At 46.1% G+C, this 23,084-nt stretch overlaps 1 protein-coding gene across 1 annotated transcript in view; it reads right to left on the reverse strand.

Annotated features, from left to right (window-relative positions):
* The window catches only part of MRC2 (mannose receptor C-type 2), a 587,074-nt gene extending 564,717 nt beyond the window's left edge, over window positions 1-22,357 (reverse strand). Inside the window, exon 1 of the mRNA XM_069634149.1 lies at window positions 22,088-22,357. Coding sequence (XP_069490250.1) covers window positions 22,088-22,190 — 103 coding nt within the window. The 5' untranslated portion in view covers window positions 22,191-22,357. The remainder of the gene's footprint in view (window positions 1-22,087) is intronic.
* Between the last annotated feature and the right edge of the window lie 727 nt (window positions 22,358-23,084).

A 23,084-nucleotide genomic window follows, 5' to 3' on the forward strand; every position in this document is an offset into this window, starting at 1 on the left:
TAATTGCCCATGCCACTCTCAGGGCTTTAAGACTTTTTTCCAGGGCCCATAACGCCCAGCAAGGCCCTCGGACCAGGTCTACAAATCTTAATGAACATTGGAATGCCATCAGCTCCATTGCCAGCAAGGCAATGGCAGTGAGCAAGAACAGTAATGAGTCTTCTGTCCCAACAGTACAGTGCTTCTTAATTTGCCTTTGTTAGTTTTAAGCAGAACATTCTACCCTCACTGGGTGGAATGTAATAAAAGCAAGAATACCCGCTTCACTCGGGCTGAAAGCCATTGCCACCTGGGTAATGTTTGGTCATTTACACCCCCCGTGGCCAAAGTAATCCCAGTGGGTCTTGTAGTCACATATTGGTCAGCTGTTGCCATCTTGTGGCCAGGTAGTAACATTATGTCAATGCCCATCTCATGCTGCAGAGAAACCAAAACGGTTGGCTTTGCCAATGCTTGTTTTCGGTTGGAGGCGAGCTAATACTTGCAACAGTCCTGCATATGCAGCGATGCTCTTTAGTTTTTGTAAGACAGGCCCACCTATCTCCAGAAAGCACAAGGTCTCGGCTCACTTTTTTAGGTGCACATGGATTGCGATAACATTTGTAGTTTTGTGCCTGCTGAGGGGCGAGGGAGGAGGAGGACTAAGTCCCCAGATAACTGCTTGCCACAGAGACTTTTTCCTAGAAATATCCCACCAGTCTGGAGCTGTGGTGGGCTACCTGCAGCCCGCATATGCTTTGGCCTACGACTTTCATATTCACTCACCATTGACTACACTGAATAGGGCCGATGGGAGCCCCTCTGCCTTCAAAATATCAGTGTCGTAAAATGCACCATTCGCCCAGAGGAGGGATTGCCCGGATTGCTTACTTACATTCAGGGAGGGGGTTGAAGAAATTTCTGCCCCCAATCATTAAAATCGAAAGTTCGCTCCCATGTACCCACAAGCCCAGTTTCCTCAATAACTGCTGTCACCACAATAGAGGCATCTCATTTCCATTGAGCATTTTGTTAAGCCAATAAATTAAAAGTCTGCAGTGGGACAAAATACTCCAAGGGAAGGGCAGAAGAACGGCTGGGTGTCTGTGGGGGTATGCACTCAAAAAACGAACACATGTTAAAGAAACTGGTTTCAGTGCGGAATGTTTTGTGGTTTTATATTTAACATGTAAGCAGAGCATGTAACAAACAGTATGTGCCCAGAATGTGGGAAGGCCGCTTTTAGCAGAGATGCCCCCCACCCTAATAATATCCATTACCCATCTATTCCCGTGGTGTCTGCTTCGGGCCAGATGAAAGGAATGGTTAAGCAAACAAGAGAGACTGTAAAACGTGATTGCAGGCTGGTCGGTGGAGCACCTTCAAGTAGGCTAAAGAACAACATTGGTAACCGCTGGGTAATGTCCAATCTGATGGATGTTGCTCCCACAGACTCCTCATCTATGATATCCATCTCCCAGGGCAACGGCTCCTTTTTTGCCACGGGTGAGAGGGGTGGCTGTGGGCAGGGAGGTAATACTAGGGTGCAGCACTACTCCTCAGACGCTTCTACATACCCCCCCCCCCCTTCGCCAGACATGGCGTCAGGGCCAGTATATATAAGATGCCCCGCCCACTGGCCACAGTTCCTTTTTCGACACTGTGGTAGTTCAGAATGAGAAATCAAGAACGGGAGCTCACAGAAGGAAAGGGTCTACAGACAGACTGAACGGCTTCCATAAACATCGTTAAACACGAATGAATGAAAGCCCCACCCGAAGGGAGGAAAGGCAGGGTTGCCAGAGGGAGGAGGCCCAGTCAGGGGCGTACTCGCTGGGGGCCGGCACTCTCGATTCTTGCCAGATGAGCTCGGGCAGCCAGCATGATGCTAAGAACTGTCCACAGGATCTCCCTGGAGCCTGGAGGTCAAAGATGCGCGCGAGACAGCAGGGCCTGCGCCAGGCGCAGCAGCTGCTCCACTGCAAGCTCGCCAAGATGCCGAGTCGGCAGAATTCACCCAGAGGGTCGAGGATACATGGGGGTGAGGCATGTGTGGGGAAAGAAATTGAGCAAAAGAGGGGGGTGGGCTAGGATTCCGAGAAGGAGTCCTGGCCCTCCTCCATCAAAGCTTTCTACCAGGATTTCAACAAGCACTTGGGAGTACCAACAATGTACCTCGAGTTTAGGGTGCAAGGAACATTTCCAGCAACGTGTGGCATCTTGACTTGGCCAGCAAGGCTGAGCTTCTTTAAGGATAGTCCATATAGACCCTAGGTATTGCTATTCAAGAGCCTGCCAGGCCAGCACAATTGTTTAAAACCCTCTCACCGCAATGATTAAAAACCCCGAGCCTCAAAACGAGTCCAAAGGAAACTAATAACAAAAACACAAAAGGTGGCAACAAGATTACCATATTTTTCTCCTAGTACACCCAATAAGGAGTCATTAAGCATAGAGGGGCTACCTCCCAAAACAATGGCGGCATTACCACCCGGATTAATATCTTAATCCGACTCACCAGTTACCACTGGCAGGAATAGTAATAAAAAACTGCTGATACCAGTAGCTGATTATCCATACTGGGCAACAGGGCATCAGCCTGCCACCCATTATGGAGGTGCCAAATCCAGTCCAGTAAAAAATATATATGGGTGCCAACACAGCTGTAGTGACCAGCTGAGGAAGCACCCGTGGACTGACTGCATTTTGTGTTCCCCATGACTTGGAGAATGCCAGCTCGGCATGCGCAATGGGTCAAGCAAGTGCTTCCCCAGCCCTCCGTGGCTCACTGGGTGCGACAGCTGTGGTACCGCAGGTTCAAAAGTGCTTATGGGTGCTCCTAGAAATCCCCTGGAATTAGAGGCTTCGGGTCCAGGAGGTCCTGGCGCTTCATGCAAGTCATCTACCAGGACTCAAGGGCAGGTGTTTGATGGACAAATCCCCTAGGGTGGGTGTGACAGTGCATCTGGGCCAGGAGGAGGGGGCCAGCGATTACTGCAGGGAGAAAGAACGAGTTACCAGCAAAACGATGACACCTGGACATCATGCACATGCAGATTTACAGGGCTATGCTGCCATCTATTAGTAAAGCCAGCACAGACTTGCTTCCAAACAGTGGGATTACTGGCATTACGGGCAAAGCCAACAGTGTGACCTTATGTGGGAGTGTTGACACAAACAAAGTTCCTATTGCTAAATAGGAACTCCCGTACCCTGCACACCAATTGGTATTGGAAATCAAAATTCCAAACAATATTTAAATAGCTTGAGTAATTCAAATCAGTCTTATGTGGGAGTGTTGGCATATATTGGTGCAGCCAGCATGGATATGTTGTGGAAGCAGGATGGGCCAGATGATTCTGGTATATATTGGCACAGCCAACACAGACTGGTTTTCTTACAGTGATATCATGGGCAGAGCAAACATGAAAATGCTTTCTCACATTGTCAAAATACTAGCATTTATTCTGGCACAGGAAAAGGAAAAACTAAGAGGTTACATCCATAGAGTTGCATGAGAACAAATTGTTAATTTATAGCAATGTCCCACTGACTGCTAAGAAGACTTCCTTTACTGATCTATTAAAACAAACCATCGTTCCTGACTAAATTCATACTACCTCCAACTGTGAAATCGAATAATTGGTAGGAAACATAATGTAGATTAGCTAGATGGGATTTTAACTGACGTCAAGCAAATGCTTCCCAGCGAGTGCGGTTTACCAGCGAAAAAGAAGCTCACATAGTGTGTATACATTCTATTTACTCTGGGGTTTGTGTTTGTCAGAATGACATTTCTTTGATATTTTTCTTTTCAATAAGTCTTTTGGTGATTCTCTGGACAGTCGCCTCCATTTTCTAGAAAACAGCAGAAGTCTTTTTCCTCAAGGTCTTTTGGGTGCTTTGGTACCTTCACTATGTTTCTATGCAAAGAATTTCTACCACAGATTTTTAATCTTAAATCAGAAAGAATTGTTAAATACTCCTAAATAATTATTTAGGTGTATGAATAGTAGCAAATGCAGCCTAAGCCCTACTCATGGCAAACAATCTACATGGACACAGCAAGCAAATGGGTCAACTTTCAAATGTGCACAGGTTATCTCTTAAGTAAAAAAAAAAACATTATGCAAGGTAAAAAGTATTACACTTACAACTTATGGTGCTGGAGTATAGGATTCTGATGAACTAACCACCGCGCAAGCAGCACAGCTATTTTGTGTGCAGTTCTATGGGTTTAAATTGGGCCTGCACGGGTATACGATCTACAGAGGGAACTGGTTTTGTCATATCGATCCCCCTTAGCCTCCCCCCTGGCCCATCTCTACCTCACTCTTCCCCGCACTTGCGCGATCTGAATGACAAGGCCTAGCAAGATCGTTATTTTGTCCTTTGTTTCCCCCTCCCGGTCTTGTTGCACCTAGAAACACTTGTACAGGCACTTTATAAATGCCACATCATATCCTACAAGAATATGAGTGCAATATGGCTAAATGACCAGGAATCTCTAGAAAAAAACAGTGTCTGAAGCAGTCAAGTAGGCTGCCCAGTTCCGCGGCTACTGTACATCTTTACTCACAGAGCAGTAGTAGCCAGAAAATGTTATACAAGCTAGGACTGGGCGATAAATCTTGAGTTTTGAAAAAATTTCGATATACATTTTCAAAATCTATACAAGATGACTCAACATCGAGATATATACATAGACACACTGCTACATATACTACCATTTTTTATTTACATTTTGATATTTACACAGCTGTGCATATTCTCAAACAGTAAGAGGAACCAAGTATTTGCACTTCATTTTGATGACTGCCTTATAAATAAAGCGGTTTGTGACATCTCACATGTAGTGGTCGGCTTAGTTACAACTAAGCATTTTAAACCACACAAACAATGACGAGATATATACAGTCATTCAGCGCAAACATATTGAGAAATGTTTTTCTTTTTTTATTAATGCATTTGGTCAGATTTTGACCTTTTACATATACAATTGAACAAACAAAAGACAACAATTTACAGACAATATTCTTTTTCTCTTCACATATAAGATCAAATCAGATAAAACTAGACAAGAACACAAAATCACAAATCATTACTCTCAGTACTCCCCTCAGCCAGCCATCTCAGTTGGGACTTACACCCATCCGGATAGCAAAGATGAGAGCATAGATGTCGAACAGGGAAAATCCCTTGGGAACAACTAAGTATAACAATCCCTCAATCACAGCATTCCCGCTCAAGAGTATGGAACCTATATTAAAAACATCTTAGATTAAAAGAAGGAAGGTAACCCGCTAAAACACCAGGTTGAAACCCTCCAACATGCGTACCACTGCGATTGAGAGAGCCCAATTCTGTCTGGATACTAGCCATTCCCAAAACATACATGACAGAAATCTTTGTGAATTTATACCAAATATGTAAGTCAAAGGTTCCCCCACACTCCACAAGAAGATGCTTTAATGTCTGGTTCTCCAGTATATTGCACTTAGATTACCTCATTCCTCTTCTCGATAGTACATCTCCAGATTGTGCTATATTCAGTCTTAATCTGAGGATTTTTTTTCCTTATTTTACAGTCAGGGAATCTCACCAAGTATCTTGTAATTTCGCCCAGTTTTTTTTTCTCCTTTCAGGAATGAGTTTGAATCAGTCTTGGAGCGCATGTTTTTAATTGTGAGAATCCAGTCCATTTTATCCAGGACTTTCTTTGCCTTCCATAGATTCTCAATTAGAGTCTGAATCTGCTATAATTAATGTCTCCTCGACCCGCAATCCCAGATTTGTCAGCATCTTTGATCTATTAGTTTCCATATGGTTTCTGATGTCCGCATAAAGTTTACCCTCCTGCGCTGTCTTAATCAGCCGATATAGGGAGGCTAACTTCCAGTCAGCTTGAACCTTTAATGATCTTAATCCCAGTTCAAATCTGATCCAGGAAACCGGGGGGGCTTGCCGGAAGACGAAGCACCTTCTTCCAGATTTGCCCCTCCCACCTTGCCAATTTAACCTCCAAACCATACAAAACCCCTGGGATCACTTTAGCCTGATAATATTTTATCAAGGGAATGATGGAGAATTGAAAAAAATGAAATATTGTAATTTGTGGGATAAATTGGTAGATTTTTGACGGTATGTCTTGCTCTACTTTACAATTCGCTGGCAAGGCATAGATTTTATAACCCAGGTAAACTAGGTCCTCCACTTTTTCAATTCTCTGCCCTCATATCTCCCAATGAGAATAAATGATCTTTTTTAATCTGTGTGTAAAAACCAGAATCCTAGATTTGGCAGTGTTCAATGAAAGGCCCTTCTCTCTTGCATAGCAGTCGAGTTATTCAGCAGCGGCTGTAGCCCTACTGCTACACTGTCCAGCAGGACCGCATCGTCAGCCAGCCAATGGATTTTACTCCCATTAATCACGCGCTGGCTAACACTGCTGCTGGCAGATAATCCCCTGCATCAGCCAGGTGTAGATTGAAGAAATGAGGGGCCCCCAGGCAGCCCTTTCGGACCCCTCTTTCTACCTTGATGGGCTCGGATAACCAACCCTCATTATCCAGGCAGACTCTAAACTTGGTGTTCTTGTGCAGCTCCACTAGCATCGACAACCCCTCAGGTATGCCCGAAGCCCTTAACTTTGACCATAGGTGATTTCTGTTAACCTTGTCAAAGGCTCTAGAAACAACCACCCAGGCACCAAAGAGTGGCTGACCTCCTTTACATGCCGATTTTTCACTCAAAACATTTAATGCCGTGGACAGACCCCTTCTAAAGCCTGTTTGCAGTTTCGAAAGGATCTTATTTCCCTTCACCCAGTTTTCAATTTCCCCCAATAGGATTCTCATAAAGATCTTCCTTTCTATGTCCAGGAGGGCTATCCGTCGATAGTTCACTGGTTCCTTCCGATGGCTCCCATTGAACAACGGTACGATGACTGCTGATTTCCAAGAAATTGGGAAACTTTTACTCCCCAAAATTTCTTTGAAAAGCCAGTTTAGCAGTTTTTCCCAGGGGGGGGGGGGGAGGATTACTTCTCAAAACTTGATAGGTTAACCCATTTGGCCCCGCTGCCTTAGAGAGGGAACCATTCACAATCAGGTCCACCAGAGTTTGTTCATCAAAATTAAGATTCCACTCATTTACAACGGGACAGTCATTGACCCCTATGGTTCTTCAAAAACCTTAGAGAGATGGTCCCTCCACCTTCCTTCCGAGACCAAATTACAAAGGTCACTACTGGGGTCACCTTCCAGCTGATTGAGACTTTTGCTCGATATCGCCCAGCCCTAATACTAGTCCCGGCTTCATCCAGAAAATGAATGCACTAAAAGGTAAAGAGTTCCCCATTATGGCCTTATGAACACAAAAAGGCAAAAACATAGACATTCAAAAACCATCTGAAAAGGAACATGGCACCATCCATGAGCAGTCACAGTTTACCTGTTATGGGGGTGACTCGCCAAGGCAAAGGGACCCAACAACACGAGCCAGGTCTAACCTCTTACCAGTGACTTCTCGAACAGCAAACTGGAGGCCTGAAGAAGAATCCATGGACTAGGCCATGCCCCATCAGCTGTAAAAGGTGCAGGGAATCATTTCAAGCTTTGCAGGAGTGGCAAGACATGTGGCATCCCAAACGCCCCCTCCCTCCGTTTTACTGTTCTGTGTCGAAAAATGTGTTAATGGTGGTGGCATTACTCGTGCAGTATTTTAATACCACATGTCCCAGCGGGACTCCAAAATGGGGAAGAATTAGCGAGTTTACATAACTATAAAATCACGGTCATCATTTCTGTGACCACATTGTTACTATAAAGTCAAGAAATATGAAACCATGAATGCCAGCTTTCATATTACTGACGGTACCGGACCCAGCAGGCAGCTGAGCACTCTAATCATAAAACTAAGCAGCTTAGAAGGGACACCTTCAGATCAACTTTTATACCTCCGGATGTAATTTTTGTCTGCCATGTTTCTGATATGCTTCTATCAGCTTATCTAAATCAAAGGAATTTTAGTGCAATGTCATTGTAATGGTCCTACTGAATTCTTGGAGATGGCTGTGGGGAACCTGTGGCGCTAATTTGTTGGGTACTACTTGCCTACATTTTTTTAATTTCTTTTTTTGGCCTTTCCTATCATCCTGGAACGGTACTACAGGTCACAAAGTAAGGGAACTATGGTTGATTTCCCTGAGAAGTAAGGGAATGTAGTACCCTTTAGTTCCCTCCCACTTTGACCTCTGGTCTTCGTCAAGAGCAAATAGTACCCAACAAATTAGCGCCTTGCATGCAGTGATCATGCAGCTGGACCTGCATCGTGCATTAGCAACGGACTTGGTTATCCACATATCAGATCGCAACCATGCATGTTGCAACCACAAGATTACTAAACTCCCAGCTACTTAGCTAAGAAGGTGCAACATTTGACAAAAATATTCTTTGTAAATGACTATTAGCAAAACATTAAAAGCAGGTCCGACTGCGTGATCAGCGCATGCAAGGCAGAGTATTACGGCGTTTGGAATATCTGCAGTGCCAGAGGAGCAAGAGACACCCAGGCAGACTGACCCCCCCACTGCAGGTCCTTAGATCACACCCTTGCATAGCGGGGCATCGCCTAAAATTTCACACCATTGCATGACAAGTCACGGTCAATAGCTCTCCCTCGTGTGAATAGATGCGATGTATCAGCTAATGGCCAGCCGATACGGCGAAGGGGACTGCCTGTGGACTTCCCTCATTACCCCAATTGCAGTACTAGGAGTTCCAGGAGGGAGTGACGGAAAGAATTGTCAGATTGGGTGATTTCAGGGAAGGTCATCTGCCAGTGCGTGGCTTCAGTGCAGGGCCAGACGCCTCTGCAAACATACATGCGAGTGCCTTTGCCAGTGTGTCTCCCTGTGCTGCAAGTAAGAAGGTAGCAGCAGGGGTGGACTGCGAACCAAAAGAAGCCCTGGAAATCATGTTCAAAGTGGACCCGTATTACAGATTTTCAGCAAGGCCAACCCTTTTCCTATGGAAAGATTTGGAAATTACACACAAGAGGGCCAGGGTGCAGAGGCCTACTGGGAACTCGCCAGAATTTCCTATAGGCCAGTCCACCCCTGGGTAGCTGCCACTGCTTAGGGTGGAGGGCACAGCTGCCTCTGCCAGTGGTTTGGGGCAGGAGAGTGAGGAGGACAGGGGCGGGGGAGATTGAGGCGCACTCTGCTTGTTCTTGGAGAGGCTGCTCTCTGCTGGCACTTCCCCGTTGAGTGGCACAGCAGCAACTTACATTAGTTTGGAAGGGCAAGGATGACCCTGCCAGTGCTCGAGGGCAGGCATGCTGTGGTATCCTAGATTTTGTGATTGATGGCATGTGTGGTGCAGGGGCCTGGTGGGGCACCTGAGTGTTCCAGCAACTGACATTTGGGACTTGTGACCTGGGCAGGGAACCAGGGTGGAGGCCTGCAGATCTCTCCTACCACTTACCTATACTATGTAACAAAGAGACAAAGCATGTTCCTGTTTCTACATACCTGGGCCAGCCTGGTTCCTGCTCCTTGTATATCACTGGCCCAGGGTACATCTTGCAGGAGGCAAGATATATCACAGGCCTCTCCTAGTGCTCCGGGTAGGGGTGGGAGGGACAGATGACTGGAAGAGTAGCAGAATACCCTGTGGTTTGTGCACATATGCATTCCCTTTGGACAAGGAGTTTGCGGTGCACATACGGCCACAGCAACACAAGACCAACATGGAACCCAACATGAGGAAGAGCTGCATCTCATTCAGCTAAAGAGGCTGTTCATTCCCAATTCCCATTTGGCCACTGTTAGCATGTTGTCCACTCTCTATGCTCAATACTGGCTTCTTGAGATGGTTCCACCAAGCAGACGGGCCTACTAATTGGCGAATTGTTTGGACTAGTTGTCAACCTACCTTGAGAACCTGAGAGAAGGCCATACTTGCCCAGCAAAAGACCCTGCAGTCTATACTGGAAGGCCTGGTAATCAGAAGGTTGGTCCTCAGGATAAAAAACTCTATCACACCAGAGATCCACAGGGATCTACCCCATTTCACTGCATTTGACTGTGGCTTTTCTTACGGGTATCCGTATGCAAGATCGAAAATTAAAAAACGAAGTTCAGCCGAAAATGTAGAACAAGGATACCATACCGCTATAGCAAACAAGGGGAGCAGGTGGTGTCCCCCGCTCCCTTGTTTGCTATAGGGGTGGCAGGGGTGTCCCCGGCTCCCGATAGGGGGGGTGGGGGGGAGGGCACCCTGTGGCGTGTGGGATATATTTACCCACTCAGCAGTACTTCCTCACATCACCAAGCTGCACTTCAGCCGAACCAGCAAAATGGCTGCGCTATCTCCTTTGAGCACCAGGGCCTTGCCTCAAAACTGCATTTCGCAGCTACAAAAGAATGGATGCACTGTTTTGCCAAGCCCCATTGGGCAAGTTGGAATAGGGACGCCCCGAAAAAGGCTGCCAGGGTGTGTACTTTTGTGTACTAAAGAAGCGAAGTGAAAAGCTGTGCTGCTAGCCCAAAGTTTCCCAGTGAAATATTTTACATTTAAAATGATGCCGCTCAGATGCTCTTTTCATCTGTTCTACATTACTCTGCTTTTATCAGTAAGGCCCTGCCATGCCCATCCATATTCAGATTGTGCCCCAGCAGGAAAGAGCATTATTCCTGAATAGCAGGCTGTGTCAGACCAGGTCTGGGAAATCAACAGAAGCTTTACTCAGCTGCACGGAAAAACGGTTGACGTTTGGGCTGCAAAATGTCAAAAATCACTGCTTCAAAAGAAACCCTAGCTCCCTTTTGAAAGGGACATATCAGCAGACTTAACCATATGTTTAAAAGTGCTTTTGCAAAATAAGAAAACCACCTGTTTTAAAAGTGTATGTTGGATAAGGCCCTGTCCTGGCCTACCAATGTAAAGGGTTTTTTGCTGGGAAACATATATGGGATGTTTTATTTCAATAGGCTTGCTTCTGATTCAGAACAAAATAAAATAAAGAATAAAAATGCAGTGGCTGGACTGTGGAAGTTCCAGAACAGGTTTTTCTGCTGGCTAAACTGAGGCCTTCCCCAAACAAGAGCCACTATACATTTTTGGGACATATGCACATTAATTGCTACCTTTGAAAACTTTGAATGGACCAAGACAAAGAGATGTCACATGCTCGTCAGACTTTTGCCTGAGCTTCAGCTTGAGACAATAGATCTGGGACACCTATGTGTGAAGTGGGGGCAGTGACTATAAACATTCAAACTGGGAAAACCCCCATGGCCACCCTGGGTTGAAACTGACAGTTGGGGGTATCTGAAGAAAAAAAAGGGTCCCAGTTAAACGACAAAGGCTGACCATCTGTCTCAAAATACTATTTGATTAATAAACTTTTAAGACTTAATTCTGTAACCGGACAGCACAGAAATGTAAAAGTTTAAATGTGATTTTCATGGCTTCTAAACAAGATGTTGCGGCCGTCCATAGCATGTATGGGACCCAAACGCCAGGAGAATGCATCATGGGGAAAGTACATATGGTGGAACGTTAAAAAGTAATAGAAATATGCCCTATGATAATATGCAAACACACCTAAAATTGTGGGATTGTGGGTGAAGCAGTTCTCACGAAAATCATGAAAAACTATTAGCAAGGCAAAACAATGGTGTACAGACCTGGGAGTTGGGCTGCCATGCTCTGCGTGAAATATGTAATCTGACCATGTCATTTGTTAAAGTCCCACAACTGTACAAATGTGTGATTTATGTTAAGAATTATTTTTGGGCAAAAAGGACTGTGGAAAGGCTTTGCACCTCATAAAAAAAACACAACCCCATAAACTGAGTCCCCTCCTAAAGGAGGCAACCAACATTGGTGACCTATCCGGTTCTTGGGGGCAGGTAGGTCTAGCTCAGTTCTTCCCAACAATAAACCGGTGATGTCACCCACTTTTATATAAAGGGTGGGAGCTCACAGGGAGAGGACACCCTCTCCTGAATTTCCAGCGCCTGCGTATCATAACATCCCAGATCCACCTTTGCAAGATTCCAGACTCTACTGCAAAGCCAAAGCATAGCTGATCCAATCCCAGCAAGTTAACAAGGAGGGTCCTGGGAGTCCCTCTGCCAGACAGTCTGGGTTACGAGAGACTTACCCAGAGTCTTTAACTCACTATCTTTCACAGAGAATAAATATCCCAAACATATCAGCCTTTGTCCTGCCCTCGTCAGCAAGGCCATTGATCCAGAAAACCCCACTAAAATCCCAATAATCAAGGGGAAAAGCTGTGTGACTTTTGGGAAGCATCCTGTGACCAGACCGGCTTTTTTCCAACTCAATGCATGCCCGCTGTATCCTTGCCATCATCCAGTGACCAGACTTTCCCAGCTGTTTGGTTTCAAGAGTTTTGACACAGTCTACACCTTCGGTCTTCAAGTGGGACGCCTATCCAACTGTGTATTCATATGCGGGGAGAATATTTAGACGAATGAAGATGGTAAATTCCCTCATTCTCCCATTGCATGGCTTTAACAGATAGGAACAGGGACCAGCAATAATGAGCCCCTGCTGGGTATACTCCAAATACCGTCTTTTTTTACTACATTTTTGCATCCAATCAGCTCTATTCCATGCCCAGGTCTTCCTCTAAGCTGCTTCTCGTAATCAGGGATTTCCAAAATCTCCTTTATCAGAAAATGTATATTATTAAAATGTTCACAAACATCCTTTTGTAAATACCATTAAAAAAAGAATTCAATGGATCTATCTGCAGTCTTGATGCCGCAAGGCCCATTAGTGTATTATCCTCAGGCAGTCTACGTAATAAGGAACAGTAGAGCTTACAATGCTTCAATAACCAGTGGACTCAGAGGGCACGAAGGCCCAGTTCACAGCGTAGAGCATCTACCGGAGCTCGTTTGGGGACTTTTAGCATTGATCCAAATATTTTCCCTTCCAACTTATCTCAAAAAAATCACGTATCTGAACATTTTACCATAGAAAAGCATATACATGTCTCTCCAAAGTGAACAACTACCAATTCCAAGATCAGTGTAGATGCATGGACGTGCTCTATGAACTAAGCTCCTAAGCAGTCCTTAGCATTGGCAAGTTTAAATGGAAAGAGCCAATCTGCAGTTTACATACTCAGTACTATGATCATCAGTGACTGTGCCACCAGGAGTCAAAAGAATAAAAAAAAATAATTAAAAAACAAAAAAAAAAAAAGTACACCCCCAGGACAATTCACTGTCCTTGAAAATGTCAATTCTTCCAGAGATTGCGCAAAGGGTTTCATTACGAGTCTGCCGGTAACCTGCCGGTAGCACCAGCTGTTAACTGCAGACTCGCCTTGCGGTTACCAGCACCCAATATCCTGGTGTTACCAGGATATTACGGGGTGTCTGCAACAGCGGTAATTTCCCATTCCATGGAGTCCCAGAGGACTCGATGGGAACTACTGAAGCACCGGCACGGTTGCCAACGGTGCCGGTGCTTCAGTGATTACTCTGCCAGTAGGGGCCTGAACTCCCGGCAGGTTGGGCCTACTGGAAAAGACTGAGTGAGCCGGTATGGAAAAAATGCCGGAACCGGTAGTACCTGCCATTTAATCAGCATTTTATCCAGACTGTCTCACTCGTAATGAGCCCAAAAATGAGGAAATAATATTTGTATATAGTAGGTGTAATTGAGGAGGGAGAAAAAACAACTAAGTGTCCTAAGGCTATATAATTCTCAATTAGACCCGCTCTGAAGGTTCTTAAAGGCATGCTTAGCACTTTATGAACAAATCCCTGTCCCAAAATAAAATAGGTGACACTTGAGCACCAACTGATCCTGCATAGTTGGTTTGGAATTACCTGGGAAAAGAAGTCTGCACTAGTCTAAAAAATGGTAGTGCAATACCAGTGTGCTTACCACATCGTTATCAAGAAGTGAGCCTTCCACAAAGAAAAAAGTAACAACCATCCTGGACAAATACTCTAATAGACAATTGATTATTAATCCAATGTATATATTGCAAATCAGCAAAAATATGACATGTATACATTTTCTGAACCCCAGAATTTGAATAAGCACCCTGCTGCCCACACAGATGTCATGCCTAGTGCTTCTTCGGGGCATTTGATAGGCACATAACAGGGAGCACATAGCAGGGAGGTGGTGTTATGCTCAGTTCACAGTGGCATTGCACCACTATTTTTTTGGGCAAACTCATTTTCCAGGAAAATGCGCCCAAAAATTCTACTTTAGTCTGGTATAAGGCAAAAGGCCTTTTCCTGCGGGCAGTTGTGCAGCATAAGCCCATAAACCCACATAGACCGATACCACCAGGAGCCCATTCAGCAGAGTCCTGCTAGGTTACATATTGTGACTACATCGTTTTGACTTATAGGTGTCCTTTTAGTGCTGCCACTGGTTTTGGTTTCTTGGCGATGGCCCCTAGTGATGATGCATAGTTTTAGGTCATACATGGCACATTACCGCCACCGACAGATACGTCATCGATTTGGTTCATTGGTGGCGTGTTAGCAATAAACATTGGCAGATAAGGATATTGCTATAAATATGTTAATTGGTTGTGAAAAAGGACCGTGCACAAAGGCACCAGAGTGGTAAGCGGGAGCTTAGTGAGTCCAGGGATGGCCTGCTCCCGAGCTCTCTGCCTGGTATCTGGCCGAAAGACTGTGCTGCCGAAGATCTTTCCTTTAGCAAAGCCAAGGAGGTTGCCTTTCCCCTACACCCATTTTTTATTGTGCATAGCAGCAGAGCTTTAAGTGGCCCGGGGCTGAGCCGCAGTGGTCTCCCACAACCTCAATCGAGCCATTTCCGTGCACGGGATTCTATGGCAAGACAGGAGGCTCCTATTATGCATTACAATCTTTACTCTGACATCACAGCAGCAAAGAAGAAAAACTTTTGTATAAAACTTTTTGAAGAAAAATGTCATCACAATTTCAACAAACAGTATATAAAATATCTCAATCCAAAATGGAGGGCAGGTCATGCCCTAAGGGTAACCAATGGGCATAGAGCCAGTTCCATAAATGCCCCTTTCTCTAAAACCAACTCCTCTTTCTTTGCTGCTGACACACACAGCTAAGTCACTCCTCCTAGCTCTTGCCTTACTGTATGGTATATGGAGTTTACAGTGTTACTTCCGGTCATAGTGAAAGAGCGTTTGGTGATTTATTAACATTGTACAATTGTACAGTTTCTTTGATGTTGCATTTATAATTTACTGAAGAGCATTCGCGTTCGAACACTGACCTCCAGGTCATTTAGATACTTTGTAGCGGCACTCCGTGTGGAGCGTTCCGCTTGTTAATTGCTTTTTTATTGCCTGCAGCGGCGTTCGCGCCGTATATCAATTATTAATGGGTTGCGTCGCCTGCCTCTTCTAAACACAGGCAGGGACACGTGAAATAGTTTTCCCTCAGGAGAGGGTTTGTTTATTATTATGTGGCTGCCTTCCAGCAGCGCGCTCTCCCTCAGCTTCTTCATGTGACGCGCACAGTGTTGTTGAAGAAGCTTAGCTTCTTACCGAAGCGCGTCACCTCAGGCCAATACTGCTTTCACACGCCTCGCGTGTGGTTTTCTTTGTGTACGCTGCTCGTATACTTTGTATGGGGTACACAGACGAAGGCCTATTTTGATTGAAATCACCTGTTAAGGTGTTTATGGGAAACGTCCCCTCCCCCCACAATTTATGTGATTTAAAGCAGAATACTAGGTCTTGGTCTAAGGTTATTGTGTTTTTTATATAGCCTGCTCGGCTATCTCCACTCCCGTCACCCTGCTAGGGTGCTTTTCAATTACTAGCCTGCTCGGCTGTCACCAGTTTCTGAAGCCCTGATAGGGTGTATGCAGTTATTTATTAGCCTGCTCGGCTAATTTGGTGCAATTGCCCGTAGCCTGCTCGGCTTTGATGGTTGGAAGTTTCGCACTTCTGTGGTGACACAGTAGTATGGATAAGACTATCATAGGAAAGAATATGGTCCCAGCTTCAGCAGATGCCAGTACGCAGGTGCGGCCTTCAAAGAAAACGGATAATGGGGTAGACTAGTCGAGTCAACAGCCATCTGTGGCACAGGCTATCCAGTCTTACCTGGATTCAGCCTTGTCAGGTCTTAACAATACGCTAGCTTCAGCATTTGACAGACTGATCGACCGCATCGCTGATCTTCACCCCTCTCAGGGTGTGGGACCCTCTGTTGAACCTCAGCCCCCCAAATAAATTTACTATGAAAACTAAACATATTTCAGGACAACTCAGTCCTTGCCCTGTCGCGTCCCCTGAGTCTTCCCCTAGCATAGCTCAGAAGCACAAGCGAGATGAGTGCCAGCAACCCCTCTCCTCGAACCCTTGGCCATCATACGCACAGCTCTCTGCAGCAGTATCCCCTATACCTATTTCTACATCAGATTCCTCTGAGAATACAGATTCGCCCCCTAAGAGGTGTAAGAGGAAGTTAGCTCCTGTCCCTGCACAGAGAGGTCCAGTGCTAGATGTTAATGGGGTTCCATTTTTTGAGCCAGCCCTCATATTGCACCCTAGATCGGCAGAGTGGCAACCCTCTCAGGAGATCTGCTCTTTCCTTGAATATTGGATCAGGCGTCCGCTGCCTAAGGGGGACAGGAGCAAGTTAAGGTCCGAATGCCCTAGGCCAGTCCTGCAGGAAAAGGTCAACCTATGGCGGTTTTTCTGGCTCAGAAGGGTAAAGACCCCAGAAAATGAGTTGACAAGGCCTGGCGTAGCTGCCAGGATAAGATGTTAGATGTTTTGGGTCCTGTGACGCAGATATTTGAGATGGCTGAGGAGGCTGCGGCCTCCAATTCCCCTGTGGATGTTAATGTTTTAAGGGGTTGGATCCAGAGGACCGTCTGCCTGCTCGGCAATGCCAATGCCTCAATATCTAAAGAGAGCCGCAAGTCTCTGCTGATGAGACTAGACTCAAAATTGGCTGATATGTCTGAAAGGGAAGCTGGGCCTTCTGCTCAAGGAAATTTGTTTGGAGATAAGTTTTCTGAAAGACCTTTCAGCGTATGTGCATACTTTTACAGCTTTAGATAAAGTTCAGGCCAACATAAAGGTTTTTACGCAAAAGTTTTTCCCAAGGGCCGGAAGAGGTAGAGCCCGCTCTTCTGGCCGGTTCTCCCAGGGCCATTCCCGCCCCCTTCAGTTTGCCTCACGAGGCGCACAGAATTCCTCCTCTGCTCGGGGAGCGCACAGCTAATTTTTCCCTCAGCAGAATGCGGGTTGGAGAGGACGTGGAGGAAGAGGTACCAGGAGGTCCAGAGGAGCATCAGGTACTTTCTCGAGTTTTAAAAGTTTTTTCCCCACTGAGGTCTATGGGGCAGACTGGCCAGGTTTCTCACACAGTGGGAATCCCTCACATCGGACCCCTGGGTGTTACAGACAGTCCAAGGTTATCACATAGAGTTTTATTCCCCTCCTTGCCAGTTATCAGCTCCCCATCTGTTGGTTTTGGACAAGGTAAAACAGTCTCTAATAGATGTGTAGGTCAAAGACCTCATCTCCAAGGGAGCGGTAGTCCCGGCCTCTTACAGGGCATCTCAGTTTCTGAGTACCATTTTTCTAGTTCCGAAACCAGATCAGGGGTTTCCGCCCAGTGATAAACTTAAAAGCCCTCAATTCCTTTGTAGTATTCCACCACTTCAAGATGGAAGGAATTCACCTTCTCAGGGACACCCTCCTTCCAGCAGACTGGATGGTCAAAGCTGGACCTCAAGAATGCTTACCTAGTGGTTCCTGTGTTCCCTCTGCACCAAGAGTTTCTCCAGTTTCAGTTGGGGGGGGTCACGTTTGGCAATTTGCCTCCCTCCCGTTCGGCCTGTCTTCAGCCCCATAGTTCTTCATCAAGTTGATGAGGCCTGTGATGGCTCTTCTCGTGTACAAGGGGATCCGAATCATTATATATCTCAACGACATGCTAGCGTTAGCCCAGAGCTCTCAGAATCTGCTCTCTCATCTGGAGTTTACAGTAACTCTTCTTCAGAGCCTGGGGTTTGTGTTAAATGTCAAAAAAGTCCATATTGAAGCCTATGCAATGTATCCAGTTTCTGGGCTTCGATATAGATTCAAAAGGTTGCATCCTTCTCCTTCCAGACAGCAGACTAGCCAAGATAAGGAAAGAGATCTGAGTAATCCTCAAGAAGGACAAAATTTCCCTCAGATTGTTGGCCAGAATAGTGGGGATGTTGTCAGCATCCATCCAAGCTATTTTCCCAGCCCCTCTTCACTACAGAGCGTTGCAACGTCTGAAAGCTCGACATCTTCGCAGAAGTCTTTCTTACTCTCAGATGGTGGTGCTGTCCCCAGAGGCCAGGTTGGAACTCCTTTGGTGGCTCAAACACATGGAAGCCTGGAATGGCAAAGCAATTTTTGGTCCCTCCCCGGATGTAGTTCTGGAGTCCGATGCCAGCAGAACAAGGCTGGGTCAGGTCTCCACGGAGGGGGGGGGTGGGGACAAATGGTCCGAGGGGGAGAAGGAGCTCCATATCAATTGTCTGGAATTGTTAGCGGGGTCTTTTGCAGTCTGAAGTTTCCTCAAGGATCAGGGGAATTGCTGTGTACTCCTCCGCATGGACAACATCTCAGCAGTGAGATATTGAAATCATTTGGGAGGGACCAGGTCCAAGGTCCTAGCGGACCTGGCGAAGGAATTTTGGCATTTTTGTCTGGACCGCAATATTGTCTTAAAGGCAGAATACCTTCCGAGGATCAGCAACGAGGTGGCGGATTGTAACTCCAGGCACCTTCAGGACAAAAGCGACTGGATGTTAGACAGGGGCCTCTTTGCCAAGATAGAGTCCCTTTGGTGTTTGTTTACAGTAGATCTGTTTGCCTCGAGGCTAAACTGTCAGGTGCCCAGGTTCTTTAGTTGGAGACCAGATCCTGGCGCTCTAGCGACAGATGCGTTTCTACAGGATTGGTCAGGTCAGAGGCTGTACGCCTTCCCTCCCTTTGCAATGATAGCCAGAGTATTGGTTCAGGTTCGCAGACTAGAAGTCATGCTAGTGATACTAACGCCCTTTTGCCCTTCTCCTAGAGCTCTCAGCAGACATTCCTCGTCTTCTTCCCTTTCATCCACAGTTTCTAACGAACCCAGAAGGTTTTCCTCACGAGTTGGTCCTTCAGGGGCACCTCTCCCTTCCTCGTCTTCTTCCCTTTCATCCACAGTTTCTAACGAACCCAGAAGGTTTTCCTCACGAGTTGGTCCTTCAGGGGCACCTCTCCCTTATGGCTTGGAAGATTTCAGCGCTTCCTGGTGCTTCCGAGGACTTTCACAGGACTCTATGTCATTCACCAGAGACTCTTGGGCCCCCTCTACCAAGTTGGGATACTCTTCAGCTTGGAACCGCTGGGTTAGCTGGTGTGTGGTTAGGCACCTCGATCCCATTTCTGCCCCTCCTGCAGAGGTGGTTAATTTTTTTGTGGATTTATTTAAAGAGGGCAAAGCTTATAAAACCATTAATGGCTTCAGATCTGCTATCTCAGCAGGACACCTTTTGGTAAAAGGGGAACCGGTAGGCAGACATTTTTTTGTGCGAAGAGCCCTCAAGTCTACTCTATCAAGATCCCTCCAAAGCCTAGGTATTCAGTTCTTTGGGATGTTAATTTGGTATTAGATCTCTTTCGAGCCTGGCCCCCTAATGAGGATCTGTCTTTGCAACAGCTATTCTCCAAGTTAGCAATGTTGTTGTGCCTGGTGTCTATTAAAAGTGTCAGATATCAGAGCTTTAGATGTGGATAATAAAATGTTTACCCCTCATGGGGTTACCTTTTTTGTTTCATGGAGAACTAAGTGTACGACTTCCTCAATATCCTATCCAGCCTTCCCAGAAAACAATAAATTGTGTGTTATAGCATGTTTGAAATGTTTTGAGTTCAAAACAGAGTCTTCGGCCTCCTAATACCTCTCAGCTGCTGATTTCCTATAGGAAGCCCCATAAACCAGTATCCTCTAACACTTTGGCCAGATGGATTAGATGGGTCATGCGGGAGGCAGGAGTTGACACTTCCTCTTTTGGTCCCCATTCAGTTAGGGGTGCTATGGCCTATAAAGCCGCCTTTTTGGATGGCAGCCTAGAACAAATCCTTAGAGCAACTGATTGGTCAAGAGGGTCAACTTTCAAAACATTTTATCATAAACACATTGCTCAAGTTGCTGTTAATGTTCTGCAAGGGCTTTGAACTTGCATAATAGGAGCCTCCTGTCTTGCCATAGAATACCTAATCCCCCACACTAGCGTGAGATGGGGGTTTAGATTCTATTAAAGACAAGGAGGCGAATATTATCCCGCCCAGCCACTTTTACTTGTTCTGGCTATTTCAGATTTTGGGTGAGGAGTCCTGCTTAAAGGAGATTGGTTCAAGTTCACTTGTGAGAGAGTTCAAGTTCGCCTGTTTGCATGAAATCATCACTCCTGGTGCTACGTGGTGGATTGCTGCAGTGATTATCCAAGGAAGAACAGCATCAGAAAGAGGAGTTGGTGTTAGAGAAAGGGACATTTATGGAACTGGCTCTATGCCCATTGGCTACCCTGAGGGCATGACCTGTCCTCCATTTTGGATGGAGATATTTTATATACTTTTTTTTTAAATTGTGATGAAATTTTTCTTCAAAAAGTTTTATACAAAAGTGTTTCTTCTTTGCTGCTGTGATGTCAGAGTAAAGATCGTAATACATAATATTCGCCGCCTTGTCTTTAATAGAATCTAAACCCCCATCTCACGCTAGTGTGGGGGATTAGGTATTCTAACCTGTGCCTTGCCGGTGACTAGCCAGTATAACATCGCACTGTGCTGGATTTCGTGTGTTTCATTCATGGACTGCTCGACACAAAGCCAATGGGGGAGGTTTATGTGTCAATCAGTCAATTGTATAAAACAAAAGAAATTGTTGCAGCACCCCTCGTTTTCTCACCCCACTTAAAGCACTGCATTGCAGTAGCATTCAACGTATGTGTCTCACAACTCCCAATAGTTTTTTTGAAGGGTGCAGAAGTACGGTGAAAATATTAACTGCATTTGCCCCAGCTCCCACAATGTGATCATGCATGAATTCAAACTGTGCCTACCCTTCCCCTTTTAATTACTCCCAAAACGTGGAATAGGTCTTCAGCCCCTGCTTGCAGTTTCATATGCTTCTCCTTTGTGCGCTTTGAGGCACACGGGCGAATAGCACTATATAAGAACTATGAATAAAATGACCCATATACAGTATTTGTTGTAGGCCAAATGAATGTCCCACAAACGCAGGCGCCGACTTCCAGGTTCCTCAATGTAGCCACTGTTCTCCTCACGCCCGCTCTTCTCTTCCACTTCGATTGGACCCGCATTCTGGAGTTTAAGTGCGTGTCACGTACGTCAAGATCTGACCCGGCGAAATCTTTGGGTCGAGAGGACCTGTTGGAAACATTGTCCCCGCAGCTGCTGTGAGTCTCTTCATTTACACTAAACCCACTCAGAAACAAAGGTGGGTGGATTCTGGGCGAGGTGAAGATACTCAACCCCCCCCCCTCCCCCTTACATGTGTTTTGGGCTGATTTGGTGACCTGGCCTTAGGTGTTGCAATACATCATGTTGGCTGCAGCCCTCAACAAAACCACTGTTTGCACGAATAAAAAAACCTCTGCACCAAACAGCCGCTGTGGCAGAGCAGGGATACTTTAGCGCGTGCGAATCCTGCGCAAACGGTAACAAGTAAAAGGTGCCTTCTGCCTAGGACGGCTTGAAGTACTTGTCCGAACAGCCACTCTCTCTTACCCCTCCCCCCGAACAAATGAAGCCCCTCACATCTGTTTTCACTCAAAGCACTGCTCCCTTTTTCTCCCTCTCCACACACTACAAAGCTCCGTTTCCTTGCCAAAACTGAAGATGCGAAAAAAACGACTGAAAAAAAAAGAAAAGAAAAAAAAGCAGCCCGCCTTAAAGCGAACTGCAAAAAAAGAACACGTCTGTGGATGCCCGTGGGCTGAAATCGTATTCTTGGCGTTTACAGCCCCCTTGCAAACTGGCTGTCTGCGCACAACAAGGCAGAGCTGGAAAAGTTGAGTCGCCTCACCTGGGTCTGCTGAGGCGCCGGTGATGATGACGACGAGGCAGAGGGTGCCCAGGAGACGACTAGACCATGGTGCCCGGGCCCCGGGGGTCCGCCAGGGGTGCATAGCGAAGGTGACGTCAAACCAGCGTGACTTGGGGGCGCTTTACGAGCTTTCCCCTGGCCCTCTCTGTTCACCCCTCTGTCTCCTGCTCGGGATGGAGGGCTGGAAGGAGGAGGGGAGCCCGAGATGAAGCGTGTCTGTGTGTGGAAGAAAGTGCCAAGCATCCAGCAGGGGAGGAGCGGGGTTGCATCAGCAGGCGCAGCCCCCTGCTTTGGTGGGCTGGACCAGGAGGAGGGAAGGAGGGAGAGATAGAATTCGTCTAAAAACTTCTTCCCACCCCTTTACGATTTATTGGTCTGAGAAGGTGGCGAAGTAACGGGACAGATGAGGGCTGTGTATTACAGGGTGACCAGATGACCCGTCACCAGGAGTCCACATATAGGCTTTCCTTTTTAAAATCATTACTACCATCGGGTCCTGTAGAGTAATCTGTTCAACTGAAGTTATTAGGGACTTCCACTCCCACAATGCATTAGTTTACCATTCTAGAGTAGAAAAAGTGTCCTTGTGCAGCTGAGACTAGGCGGGGTCGCACAAAGATTAACTTTAGGGAGAAATGCTTAGTTTTTTTTTAAAGTTGTGATTTTTTGTTTTAGAGTTTTCTGTTTTGGTGGGGTGTGACTTTAGCTAGAGACAGCTGGGTCTCCTCACCAAGTTTTTCTGTCAATTGTGGTAATATTGAATGATCAAGCCTGGAGCTAATGTTGGAGATGATAGAGTTCAAGGCACTGGGCAAAGGGAAGGACATTACAAGATTATTCCTACAGCAGGTAGTACCATTTTGTGCATGTTCCCCAGTGTTCTTACCCCACACACTGCTTAATCCCCCTCACTAGCGTGAAAGGGGGGTTTAGATTCTATTAACAAGTAGGCGAGTATTGTGCAATACAATCAATC

Source organism: Ambystoma mexicanum, chromosome 13 (genome assembly GCF_040938575.1).
Source record: "Ambystoma mexicanum isolate Mex_15411 chromosome 13, UKY_AmexF1_1, whole genome shotgun sequence".
Taxonomy (NCBI): Eukaryota; Metazoa; Chordata; class Amphibia; order Caudata; family Ambystomatidae; genus Ambystoma; species Ambystoma mexicanum.